Source organism: Ammospiza caudacuta, chromosome 4, assembly GCF_027887145.1.
Source record: "Ammospiza caudacuta isolate bAmmCau1 chromosome 4, bAmmCau1.pri, whole genome shotgun sequence".
In the NCBI taxonomy this organism is placed as follows: domain Eukaryota; kingdom Metazoa; phylum Chordata; class Aves; order Passeriformes; family Passerellidae; genus Ammospiza; species Ammospiza caudacuta.
In genome coordinates this window covers 48,963,313-48,976,860 of record NC_080596.1, presented here as the reverse complement: position 1 = coordinate 48,976,860, position 13,548 = coordinate 48,963,313, and the positions used below count along the sequence as shown (strand labels likewise).

The following is a 13,548-nucleotide window of genomic DNA, read 5'->3' as shown; positions in this document are numbered from 1 at the left end:
AGAATGAAAACTTTTTTCCTCTCTAAAAATTGAGCATGGTTGGTTTATGCACCACAAAACTATTAAAACAAAAAAGTTTTCCTTTTGGTGTGTAGATTTGACACTTCTGTATTTTATCTTTCTATGATACATGTGGAAAGCTGACCAGATTTGTCTCAGACAATCTGAGGATTTTCTCTGTGCAGCAAGGAGGATGTTACAACATCAGTCACACAAATCATGTGATTTGTGAAAGTGTATGGAAATCATATCAATTTAAAATGATGTGTTAAAATGCTGCATAAAAAGAAGTCTTTGGCACACTAGATATTTAGATAAGCTTTTGTTTGCAAAAAATATCCTTTCAGTCAATTCTGTCTGAATCAATCTAGTCCTAACACATGAAGACTTCTGAAAGCCAGCAGCTATGTACATGTATTAGTACAGCCCATAGTCACACTTCTGGAGTTTTTTTCAAGGAAATTTTATCTTCATTCTAAAGCAGAACTCCTTTATCTAGCTTTGTGAACAAACAAACAAGTTCCAGTTTTCTGATCTAAAAAAGTATTGAAAGACATGTGATGCCTTTACAACTGTGTTAGCGGTAGCATAAATGTCAGTTTTTCTGTTGTCCCAGTTATTTAAGTCCAATATGACATAGCTGGTGTTAGGAAATGAAGTAGGAATAACTGATTAGCTATTCAATGTGCTCTCAAACAGAGCTGGAATGCATTTCTAATGGCTTAGGATGGGGTTTTTTCCATGCATGTTTGGAAATGTGTCTGATTAAACTGTTCTGGTTCCAGGAAATTAAACTTGGTTAGTTTTAATTGATTTACCTGTTACTGCTGGTTTTGGTGTATATATTCTTCAACAGTACACTGGAAGTAGATACTGAAAGGCCCTTTGGTGCACTGTGATGATGCATCAGTTTGGATGAGCAGGCAGAAATAATCTCACTCTAAATAGTGACTCCTCAGGATGTAAGACTAGCTTCCTTTTTCCCTTTGTCCTTAGGTCTTCACTCAGCTAAATAGTTTATCTCTGTTACCCACATCAGTCCCACTGCTGAAAAAAAATTACTTATGTATGTAAGAAGGAGAAAAAACCACATTCCCTCTGACAGGAATATCTTCATAGAGATGGAGGGACTGTTCCTCAGCCTGTACTTCGTATTGCATACAGGCAAATGGTAACTACTGGACTAACTTGAATGATTTTGGGGGGAAAATTTGCTGCCAGCTTCTCTGCCTTTCATCTTCTTGCATCTTGCAATCAGCTCCCTCATTTTATTATCACTACATTTTTCCAAAGTGATCAGCACCTTTTACCAGCCAGAATTCAGTGACCCCCCTGCCTCACTTGATTATTAGTATTTTGATTTTTACCTACAAAAGGGCTTTAGCTCAAGCCTGCTCATGCTGACTGTCCCCTGCATCTTCCGTTGTTATAATTAGCTCCTTTTTTGTTTGTTGCTGTACCATCTGACCACTCCATAAACACATTATATGAAGGCTTTTAGTTTGGTTTCTGAGCTCTGCTTCTCTTATCTGACTGGCAGAAGCAACCATCTCTGCTTTGAATACAGGTGCATACAAGAGGTGTTCTGTTTGTTATCAAACAGTTCACAGTTTTGTCTAGTTCGTTTTTCAAATTCATTGCTGGGATATTTTCATTTAGAAAGGGATATCTGGGTCAGAGGAATGAGACTGGTCACTTGAGCTTTTCCCCAACAGCTGAGGCCCATCAACAGAAAGATGCATATTTTGTGTTAGTTTTTTTTCTTAGTGTTCCTTGAAAAGATGAGAAGAAAATGGAAAAATACATGAGAAGAAATTCCAAATACTTTTATTAGCATCTACCATATCAGTGAGACCTCCAAGAGGTTTTTTAATTCTGAAAAAAAAAAATTTGTTGGTTTCTCACTTAAAAAAATCTCAGAAGACATCAAATAGCTGATGCAAGAGTAGATCAACAGCAAGAAGAATTGTGGCAGTCAAGGAGCATCATCAGAAAGATGAAGCAGGATCCAATGTTTTAGTTTTTTGTTAGCTGATAAAGAGTAGAGAGTGAGAAAATCGTTGACAGGTCTCTTAAATGTAGTGAGACCTTTTGTTCCAGGAAGGAATAGGAAATTTAGAACAAGCTTTTTAAAGTTCTGCAATTGCTTTTCTTGTACACTTCAGGACCTTGATAGAAGTATTGATGAGTCCTGCTTAACAAGGCAGTGATTTTATACTTGGATCATAACAGACTCCTTATTCTTCCTGAGATCACAATTTTTTATTCTTTTACTTTGCAACTTCTACAGAAGAGGACCTCATAGCTTCTTTTCATCTGCAGAATATTGAAAATTTCATGGGATGCTGTAAATAGAATAGCATAGATTTTAGCTTGATTCTCCTTTTATAGATACCTAGATTGCAAAACCTGCATGGTTTTCAATGTGTTTATACTCTCTGTTGCATTTAGTTAATTTGCTGGACACATTTGTAGATTTTTCAGTGCTTCTCATCAAGACATGTCATCTTAAACAAAATCAAATAAGCATTCTGAATTTATAGTCTTCTTGACACAGAGAAGATGTCAAAATATGCATTTATCCCTTTGTTCCTTCAGTTTTGGGGAGCACCATTGCAAATAAAAACCAGAAGTTGTATTGGAAGTAAATTGCAGCACTGATCACAGTTTACTTTAAAAAGATGGTTAAGAATGTATAAGTAACCTGGTAGTACATTCTGTGCCAACTGTACATTTTTAAGCATTGTACATACTGTGTCAGAAAATAATGCTTTACTACTTTCTTTCTCAAATAATTCCATACTCTTTTATTCTTTTCCTAATATTCAGTTTGTGTTTTCCTTACTATAATGTCAGACCAATAGAATAAAATTATTCTCATTAAATATATCTCAAGTTATACAAATCTGATTAACTGCTATAGACACACACATAATTAATATTTTTAAATAAAACTTTTAATATTTCATGAGCACCTCTTGCATGATGGAAGAATTTCTGTAGAGCATTTGCTTAGTAGCTTACTTCCCAGTATATTGAATTTTCTGAGTAAATCTAATAGTAGCATTCCCTTTTGATCTGGCCACTATTTTCTGCCAGCTGGTCAATATTACAGTTGTTGCTAGCTCCTGTGTTGCTGTTATGATGAAATTCCAAAGAGGTGACTATAGCAGTGATAACATTCAAATCTTCTCCATCTATTAAAAAATCCTGTCAAGAAAATGAGCAGTGCTAACATTATATTCTGTCGAGTTCAGACCAAGTGTAGTTCTTTGCTTTATGCCTTTATAGATTTTCACATAATTATTCTAGTAATTTTGTATAATTAACATTGCTTCCTAGAAACAAGCTGGTAGAATGGGTATGAACTAATTATAGAGATAGGTAGGTAAAAACTTGACAGTTGATATTGTCAAGTTGATAACTGATAATTGAAGACTGAGTTTTTTCAGTCAAGTACTTATGCTTTTTACTGTTATTGTGTCTGAGAAGGATTGAACCAGTGCTACAAAAAGTTACTAATGTTATTCTATCAGAAATTTTTCAATTGGAAATGATATAGTGGTGTGTAGGATGATCTTCAGTTATGAGTGTGTGGTAATCCTTTAACTTTGTATTCCTGCTGCTCCTTGTTTCACTCTTTTCCACACCCTTCAGGAGCTTCTGTGAGGATGCATCATAGAATGGTTTGCTATTTTCAGTGAGAGGATGAAATTGTGCTTTGAGTCTCTTACAAAAAAATGCAGCCTTTTGAAGAGTAATACTTTAAATATTACTCATTAATTCAGAATAGTTTAAAGATGCAAAATATATGGAGATCAATGGGAACAAGAGACCTCTCAAATAGTGGGGCCATAAGTGGAGTATCTAAATTTCCCAGAAACACTGTTTCATCACAAGTGAAAGGTAGATAAAGAAGAATGGTGGCGTCAAGATGAACTGATTTTCATCTTTTTCTTATAATAAAAATGGTTCAGCTTAAATATAGCAGTTTTAACAGAAGACTGCACTACAGATATTGCTTAAGATTTTACAGCGTTCCTTTGATGTGGTCTGACTGCCCTCTTCAGGATGACAATGAATGTTAGTCTGCTTAGTGATAATATCTGTTTCTAGAAGTAACCAATCTAATGCCTGAATTGCTTCTTTTCTTTTTTTAATTGCAAACTGCCCATTGAGTAAGGGTGTTAAATAGCAAATTTTACTGAGTCAGGTAATAAGGGTGAAAGTTGAGTTTTATTGTGCTTCATGTTATTTAATTCTTTGTGGGAGTAAGAAATCATGAATATTTATTTTGAGTCTTGGCATTTTATGATTTTTTTTTCATGTACAGTAGACTTCGTAATAATACACAACTGTGCTGGAGTTTGTATGTAATACATTTCATGTCTAAGGTTGATCTCAGTTATGGAGAAATGGGGAAGGTCTTATGATATCTGTGATCCCGTAATTGTCTTCCCTTCTTTGCTCTCTCTTATATATGTTTAGTGCAAAGTTTCTCTTGAGCAAACAGATTTTTGAATTTACAGCTTTTAAATAGCATTCTGCATCATGAAACACATAGAACTGTTTTTCTAGAAACACTGTTTTGAAAAAAGCTGCAGAACACATTTATACTACTTCAAAATCTTATCATATGCAAAGCTGAGTTGTCAAGTGGTAAACCACTGGTTTGGACTCTACTGTGGATGTGATTAAACAGTAATATGGAAATTAGCCAAGGAGTCTCTCTAAATGAGAAAGTGTTGCAAGCATCCCTTCATTTTGGGGTTTTTCTCCCCTGAATTTTTGTTGGTATAGATTTGTCCTGTGGAATAACCTGTGGTTTTATGGCACTGTGGTTAGGGGATGTCATTGCTAGTATTATTGTCCTGGAATTCCCTTTGTCTTTCTCTTCTTAGTAAAGTCAGAGCAAAATTGTTTGTTTTGGTTTGTGTTCTCTTTGGGTTTTATTAGTGGATTTGTTGGTTGGTTTTTGTTTGTTGTTTGATTATTTTCTTTAGAAGAATATTTAGTAGCAAATAACTTTCTAGTGCTGATGGAATAGATTAGATATTAATAGATTACAAAATCACCACATCTAGAACACCTTTCAGAGAAATGGTCTGGAGTTTGTCATGCTGCTTACAAGCCTAGTTTTTATTCCCTTAGGATCATTTCCCCAGTGCTTAGCAGCTTCTTTGGCTCTCTTATGGCTCTGCTATTTTAGGAACATAGTGCTTTCACTGTTGTGCGTTATTTGTCCCCTAGTTTCAGAATTCCTTATGTGTAGCTGTTTCTAGCAAGGATATCCTGATAGCACCCTCAAGGGCCACATAAGCATATCCTCACATGGATCTGTTAGCAGATCTATTTGATACTTGCAACTCAGACCAGTCCTATTTACTGAGACTTTAAATATGGAAAACATTACTTTTTCTTAATGTTATCTTGGGATTTCTCTTGTATAGTTTAACGTAACACATTTCTAATTTTGGAGGTGACAAATTTGAAACAGAAAGTTGCATAAGGAGCTGAAACTTTTTAGTTCATAGTATGGATGTGAAGAATGATACTGCAAATGTAATTCATCTAACCATTGCAGCTGATTATAGGATATTTTTTTCAAGTGAATGGCATATGGATATACATTTGTTTCTTTTTCTTAACAGGCAAGCTAATGAGGAATATCAAGTGCTGGCTAATTCATGGCGCTATTCATCTGCTTTTTCAAACAAACTGTTTTTCACAATAGTGGATTATGATGAAGGGGCAGATGTATTTCAGCAGGTAAATGTTGAATACTGTAAAGCATTGTTGATTTTTACATGTCAATTTGTCAAATAATAGAAGATAAATTAGTTGTTCTTTGCAGGTGTGTACCCCTGTTTTGTATACAGTTTCCTCCTGGTTAAAAACATAGCAGTTTCTTAAACATCAGTGAAGACAGACTCTACTAATAACCACTTCTAGTATTTTCCAAGTGTAGTTTATAATCTTTGTTTATAGATTCCATTATATGTATATATATAAGCAACTTTTTTTCTAGGCAATGGTTTAGGCCATTTTTTAGAATTAAACATGTTTTAAGTAACATTTTCATTTAAAAATTTCCTTTATTTTCTCTTTAGGGAAAAAAAAAAGCTCTTTAGTATAAGAGCCTTTTAATTGCTTTTATGTAATGCAATATTCTTCAGCTTCAGTAATATTTAGTCTGGAATTTCTTCAGGATAAAGAGAAAAGACTGTTTTACAATTTAGTTGTTGGCTGTGAAGAGTAAAAGTTGGAGAATAGTTTAATGTCTGCACTGAAATTGAGAAGTCAAGGAAAAAGTCATCTCTTGAAAATGAATACTGAATACTGGCATGTTATCTTTGATATTTGTCCATTGGTTGAAGCTAAAAGTGCAGATCAGGAGGAGTGAAAAACTTTGAAGTTATCTGTATATTTTAAATACCTTTTGGTGAAGAGTGTGACTTTAAATGTTCAGGGGAAAGATTATTATGTCTTTTCAGGATACTTACTTTAAATAGTTTAAATAGTGTGTTTAATAACTATTTTTACTTCTAGTTGAAATATTAGAATACAGTGTGTAAAAATGGTTATTAGTGGCATAAGATTTTGCTTTAAAAATTAAAGATTTTTTTGATAGAAACATTTAAGCTTTATAACCTATAGACTATATAGACTGGAGAACTTTATATATGTTGTAACCTGCATGGTTATAATAATACAAAATATTTTGTTTGACCTTTCCTTAAGCCAATCAGCAGATGTTAGAAGAGTCCAGTTCAACTTATTCCTTGTATAACAGGGCACAAATTCAGTTTATTTCAAATGGTATGCATTTAAAATCATGTTTACATTTAGACAAAATTGAGCATAAATATGTAAGAGTTTTTTTTAGGAGATAGAGTGTTAAGAATAAGTTTTACCAATGACTGTTTCAACATGGATTTGAGGGAAATGTAGTTCTGACTTTACATTTATGTGTGCAAAGTCATGTAATACTGATGCCATAGCAAAAAAAACCCCCATAAAGTAATGTGATTTTGATTTTTGCAGCTTTTGCCATGTTTATAGAGAAATGATAAACCAGTTCCAGATCAGCTGCCTCCAAACACTGTACAATGTCTGGATGTTTCTGTATCTCATAAAATATTTTATTTAACTATTTCACAGCATATGTTTTAGCTTCCCTTGGAATATTTTTTATTTCCAAATCATTTCAGTAAAAAGGGCTATTTTTTTTGCTTAGATTGAAAATATTTTATGAGCTGATAATTTCTATTGATAAATTCAGCTTTGTACTTGATTCAATATAAATTTTTGCTAATGTGGTGTGAACTTCATTTTTCAGGATATTAAAAAACCCCTTACTTCTTTATTTAAAAAGCTCCATATTACATCAGCTTTAGGCATTACCCCTGATTTTTTTAATGTTAATTTTCATTTCTTCTAGTGCTTTATTGCATGATTTCTGAGATGGTCTGAATACAGAGGAATTTCATATAGTGAAATGACATTTTCCTATACTGCCTTGTGAATCTGAAGTCAAAATTTCAAATAGCAAATGTATATGTAGATCTATTTGTTCATCACCTTTGAGGTTAATATCCTGTGAATAGTTCCAGTGGCATCATCACATAAATAATAGTAACTCCTAGGGCAAGTTATGTAGCTTAAGCTAATTATCCAGTCAGTTTTGGATTCCAAAAAAGCCTGGTCACTGGTGGTTAGTCTCTTGTAGCCAAACACCATCAAGCTACTTTACTCCCATAGAATTATAAGTTAATATACTATTAAAATAAATTATACTTTAATAGTATATTAACTTATAATTCTATGGGAGTAAAGTAGCTTGATGGTGTTTGGCTACAAGAGACTAAAGACAAAGATCTGGTTGGGTGCAGATCTTTGTTTTATCAATTACAGGAAAGGTCTTACAATGTATGAGAAGTTTAAAGCACTAAGATACTCTTATATAGAAAAGCTTGTGGGTGAAACATTCTAAATAATTAAACATCTTGAAGAATCTACAGGAAGGAATATTGTGAGCACTCTTTTTGGAGGACTGTATATGAGAATATTTCAAAAAATGTAATGCATGCTGGCAAGTGATATTTTGGTGCTAATTAGATTTGTGTTATTGAGGCTATTGTGGTATTATATTTTGAGGATAAGGTTACTAATTTTTTTCCTGCTGTTTTTCCTGATTTTGTAGCTGAATATGAACTCTGCTCCGACTTTCATGCATTTTCCTCCGAAGGGTAAACCCAAGAGAGCTGACACATTTGACCTGCAGAGAATCGGATTTGCAGCTGAACAGCTAGCTAAATGGATAGCTGACAGAACAGATGTTCATGTAAGTCTTTCAGCAATTCCAAAAGTGGAAGGTAAATGTATCTTTGTGGTTTGAGACAGGTTGACAATAAATTCCATCTTTCCTTAATAACTTTCTTTGTCAAGAGAGGGTTCTACAACACATTAAAAAAAATAACATTTTTGATACTTGTGAGAACTTCTGCAGATTATATTCCATTCTTGCTTTGTTATAGTCTAATTCTGGATAAAAACAAGCAGTAATAATTAGTTGTTAATAAATAAAATATGCTTTACAAAACTATATACAAAACACTTAGATTCAAAGGTAGCTGCTTTTAATTCAGACACAACCTACATATCTTTTGAAGAAATAATCTTTCAGAGTTGCACAGTTCCAAATTAAACATGAATATTTTTCATAGTATGTGCTCATTAAAGAAAGTACTTTTTTTCTTATTAAAGTATATTTAGGGACTAGTCTTGCTGACTCTGAAACCAAATTTCAGAGGTGCTCCATTGTGTTTGGTGCTCCACATGGAAGATGATCTGTATGTAAGCATTTATTACAATCTGTATTTTCATTTTTCCTTCCAGATTAGAGTGTTCAGGCCTCCTAACTATTCTGGTACAATTGCACTGGCTCTTCTGGTATCTCTTGTTGGTGGCTTGTTATATCTGCGAAGAAATAATCTAGAGTTCATCTATAACAAAACTGGCTGGGCCATGGCAGCTCTGGTATGCAGATTTTTCTTTACTAATATGCTTTTTATTGATTTCCTATCTTAGGGTATGTTTTTATTATTTAGAGGATAAATTAACAACATTTAAATTAGTACATTGTTCAGAATTATACTGTCAGAAAAAGATTCATAATCCAGATTTTGGGTCTAATTCACATAAGAAGTGAGTATCAGTTACTATGAGTGACTCACTGAAAATGAGAAAATTCTCTAATAGGTTCAGTTTTTTATTTGAATTTCAGTATGAAAATATTTTCAATAATGGTTACTGATGTTTATGACTATGGTACAACTTGCCCTTTTTTGATAAAATCCAAAATGTCAATCAATTGGTTTAGCACAGATATTGATGTCAGACTGTATCAATTTAGAGTAATGAGAGTTTGAGAAAAAAACCAGAGGCTTTTATGTCCTAAGACAGTGATAAAAGATCTGAGAAACAAAGAAAAAGAGGGAATTGTTTCCAAAACTGGTTTCAGTAATACTGACCTTAACATTCTACTGCTGACCTAAATGCCTGTAGGATGATCTAGAAGACTAGATCTAGCCAAGTGTGTTTGAAATATTAGTCAACTCAATCCTCAAAACCATAAATAATGAATGAAGCTTGAATTTGCTTAATTGTGTATTGCACTGTGTTTATTTACATGGTGGTTTTCAAATAAATGAGTAGACTGATGAAAAATGCGGGATGTGCAACTTAGCTGTCTCAGTTTTAAACTGGAAATAGTATTCAGGGATGGTAGATTTGTTGCAGTGCATCAACAAGCACCCATTACTCTGACATCAGTGTGACTGACAGAAGAGGAAAAATCTGAGGAACAGCATCCAATGCTTAATTTTCGGGGACATGGCATCAGAAGCATGAGTTTCAACACTAGAATAGTATCTGTAATTAGTGAGTCCACTCCAATATTTTACTGTTCTAGTGGTTACATCAATGGAGAGCACTACTTTTTAGAAATTCGACATTTTTTTTTGCAATATAAACAAAGCTTTTATTCTTTTGACATTTAGATGATTATTTCCTGTGATCATTTTAAAGACTTCTCCACAACTTGTATCAATATGAATTAACATTTCTTAAAAGGACATGGCTAGGATTTTATATGGAATATGAGTTTTGTTTCTACATCAGCATTCATGTTGTATTTCTCATCTAGGCTCTCTTTCCCAAGAAAGCTTGCACTTGGTGATCTTTCGAGGTCTCTTTCAACCTGGGCTATTTCATAGTTCTATGTGTTTTAGTTCTGCTAGACTTAGGTTATCATAAAACTGTTTCTTCCTTTTCAATACCATATTACTGGTTTGCTGTTCTGCTCTAATTCAAAATTGTGACAAGATGTCTTCTTTTTGTGGTACTGTCACCTGATGGGCCTTTGGCAGGCTTTATCTCATAAAGGTCAAAGATAAAATTACCTATTATCTGGTGAGTTCTAATTTTTATGTCTACATTATTAATAAGATATTAAGGAAAGCTCTTTGTTCTAAATTCTTAAATATTTGGCATTAATCTTGAATAATGGCTACTGATAATGCTGTTTTCTCTCATGTGCTGCCATAGCTTTTCCTACTAGTGTAGGAAAACATTTTTATTTAAGCAGTTTTTTATTCTACATCATACATTGAGGAAGGAATACAGAACAAGTTTTCAAATAAACCACCACTAAGACTATATTTCAAGTAGAATGAACATTCCTTTTGATCTAGGGAGCCAGGTTCAGAATGTCTTCTCTGTACCAGGATGTAATTTGGAATATCCCAAGATCTAGCACAGAGTTTTGACATGTCTCTCCCAAAGTCTTTCATATTTAATTCCATATATTTTTCTAGGTTATTTTTCAATGATAATGCTTTCTAAAGATGCTCTGCCACCAGTTAGTCTCGCATTTGATATGTATCAGCCTTTTTTTTTTTTATTTCTAATTTTTAGCAACAACCTGACTAAAACAGTAATTATCACAAGAAAATAGATACTTGTGTCAAAAAATCAAATAAAGATATATAATCAGTGGTATTTCCTTTGTTTAACCATGCACTCTATCTCTGGGGACAACAATTTCATCTCAATTTCATACCTCAGACTTTTCAGATGAAAAGTTTGTTTCAGTGTTTTGTGGAATTGGTTTTTTTTCCTCTTGCAGAGGTTAAAAATGAGTCCTTCAAATCATAGAATCATTGTACTACAAGCTGCAGTAAATAGTAGAAGATGTAATAAAATTGAGAAAATAAATGCATCAATTTTTTCTTAGAATGTTTGCTGTTCTCTTTAGCAGAAGCTGAAGAGTTTGCATCTGAACTGCTGATCGCTGTGTAGAAAACCTATAATGACATTCAGTTGAACTCTTGAGGACAGATCCAAATGTAATCAAATATTTTAAGAAATGTATTAATGCAATTCAGTAATTGTCATCCTGCTGATTGTATAGACAAGCAAGTAACTAAAATGGCATTAATGCCCTATATTGTTGCTAATACTTTTCCTGTAAAATTCTGTTTACATTAAAAATTAATAGCACTTAAAGGATGTTTTAGGAAGTGGTCTTATATCTGAAAGTATGTTGTAATTAATCATGGCATTGAGCCAATGCTTTACTATTACAATTGTTACTGTTCTGACTTCACAATGTAGTAAAAGCCCCATACCCTGTAAAGTGATGGTTTAGCAAGGATCATACATTTACCAGAAGTCCTTTCCTTTTGGTTTTATTTAGACCTGCACAGACATACACATTAATTTTATAACTTCTTTTTGGTGGAATCAGCAGGGACTCCTGATTGCAGGCTTTTGGACAGATGACCTCAGTTAATGACTAAAATTTGTTGTGATTCATAGAAGAAAATGGGCAGTCACTAATATTTTATATATATATATATATATGTGTGTGTGTGTGTGTGTTTATGTGTGTGTGTGTGTGTGTGTATTATATAAAGTAATAATATATTCAATATCATGTAGTTATGATTCTCTGACATAGTGTTTTTTTTCTACCAGTAAACTTAGAGCTTCTTTTTTTTTTGATAAAAGCTCATTAAAAGGAAAAATTGATAAGATGGTGTCTAGTTAAGGAGAGAAAGTAATGCCTAGAAAAATGCTTGTTATGAGGGGTATAAATACGTAATTAATGTTTAATTATAAATCATTATGTTCTTCATGAATATTTTTTCCTTTTTGACCTTTCAAAACCAAGTTAAACAGAAATCCTGGCAAGATATTTAAAGGCTACATAAAGCCCACATTTTCAGCAGGAGTGTTGACAATTATTTTGCTCCTTATTGGCTGTTGTTTTTTCAGATGGTATAGAGCTGAGAAAGCACAAAAGCACTTTTCTAAAAGCTTTATGTTTGAGTTTTAAATTCTTTTTGGGTGTACTGCTAGGTGGCTAGTATTCATTAAACAAAGTCAAAATAACATTTTTAAATTCCAACTGAAACCTTTTCATAGAGATTATGGCGTTCAGTGACTGAAAACTGTATCATTGCAAACAGAGGACTCTTGTTTTCTTCTTCTTGCTTTGTTAGAGCTTCTCAGTTTCCTATGAACAGTTTTCATGTTCTCAAATCTTAAAAAAGGAAAAGGTGGTTACTTTTCATTTAAATGAAAAATGGATTGTGTCACTCTGCCTGATTGAATGATCTGTTGCTAAAAATTAGAAGAAAATTCTCAGCATAAGGCGTGTGCTGTTTTGACAGAGGATCCCAGAAATGTTAATTTGATAATTTCATTGATATAAAAATGTTGTCTCGTAGACAGTATTTCCAGTAGTGTTTTAGAAGAATATTTAGGAATGCAGTTTTTAATGATGCATCTAGTTTTGATAGACTTGTAGAAGCAAGACCACAGGTTTAATCTCACACATTGATTCCAGCGCCAGCTCACACAAGACCATCAAATTGGTTTTGCCCTCAGCATTAGATTGCACCACAGCAATATTTGTGGTTTCATCCCTTCATTGAAGCACTGCAGGCTCTGGTAGTATCTTGTATGCCTTTGGCATTTTCACTTGCAACATTACCCAGAAGAGTTTTAGGATGGCAAACCAGGATGACTTGAGTCCCAGTACATAATATCCCAAAATATGTCTTTTGAAATCACATGTAAAATTTATCCCCTAGATTATTCTGTGCTTTAATTCAAAATCTGCTATTCATCTATGGATATTTTTCCCTCTGACATGCCAATACAAAGATGACAAAGGACTTCAGTCCTTAGATATTTGCAGACTCCTGTCCTTTTATGCTGGTAGCAAGAAGCAATCCAGACTCTTCAGGATTCTTCATTTCTTAAGCAGAGAGAAGAAAAGGTCAGATGGTATAAACTAGGCAAGGTTCTAACAGTTTAGATAAGGAATTGCTTCATTTTAGACAACAGTATGTGTGCTGAGAGTTTCTGTTCTGTTGGCTAGACTGTCTTTTGACAGCGTTTTCTTTACCAGGCTGTTGTTTTCTGCATGTAATTTTCAGTTTTACTTTATGTGTATATTTGAGATTTGCCTATATACCT

The 13,548-nt window shown here is 33.4% G+C and overlaps 1 protein-coding gene across 1 annotated transcript in view; it reads left to right on the top strand.

Annotated features, from left to right (window-relative positions):
• TUSC3 (tumor suppressor candidate 3) overlaps positions 1–13,548 on the top strand; it is a 114,268-nt gene that overhangs the window by 37,673 nt on the left and 63,047 nt on the right. Inside the window, exons 3-5 of the mRNA XM_058803263.1 lie at positions 5,652–5,769; positions 8,204–8,344; positions 8,899–9,039. Of these exons, the coding sequence (XP_058659246.1) occupies positions 5,652–5,769; positions 8,204–8,344; positions 8,899–9,039 (400 nt within the window). The remainder of the gene's footprint in view (positions 1–5,651; positions 5,770–8,203; positions 8,345–8,898; positions 9,040–13,548) is intronic.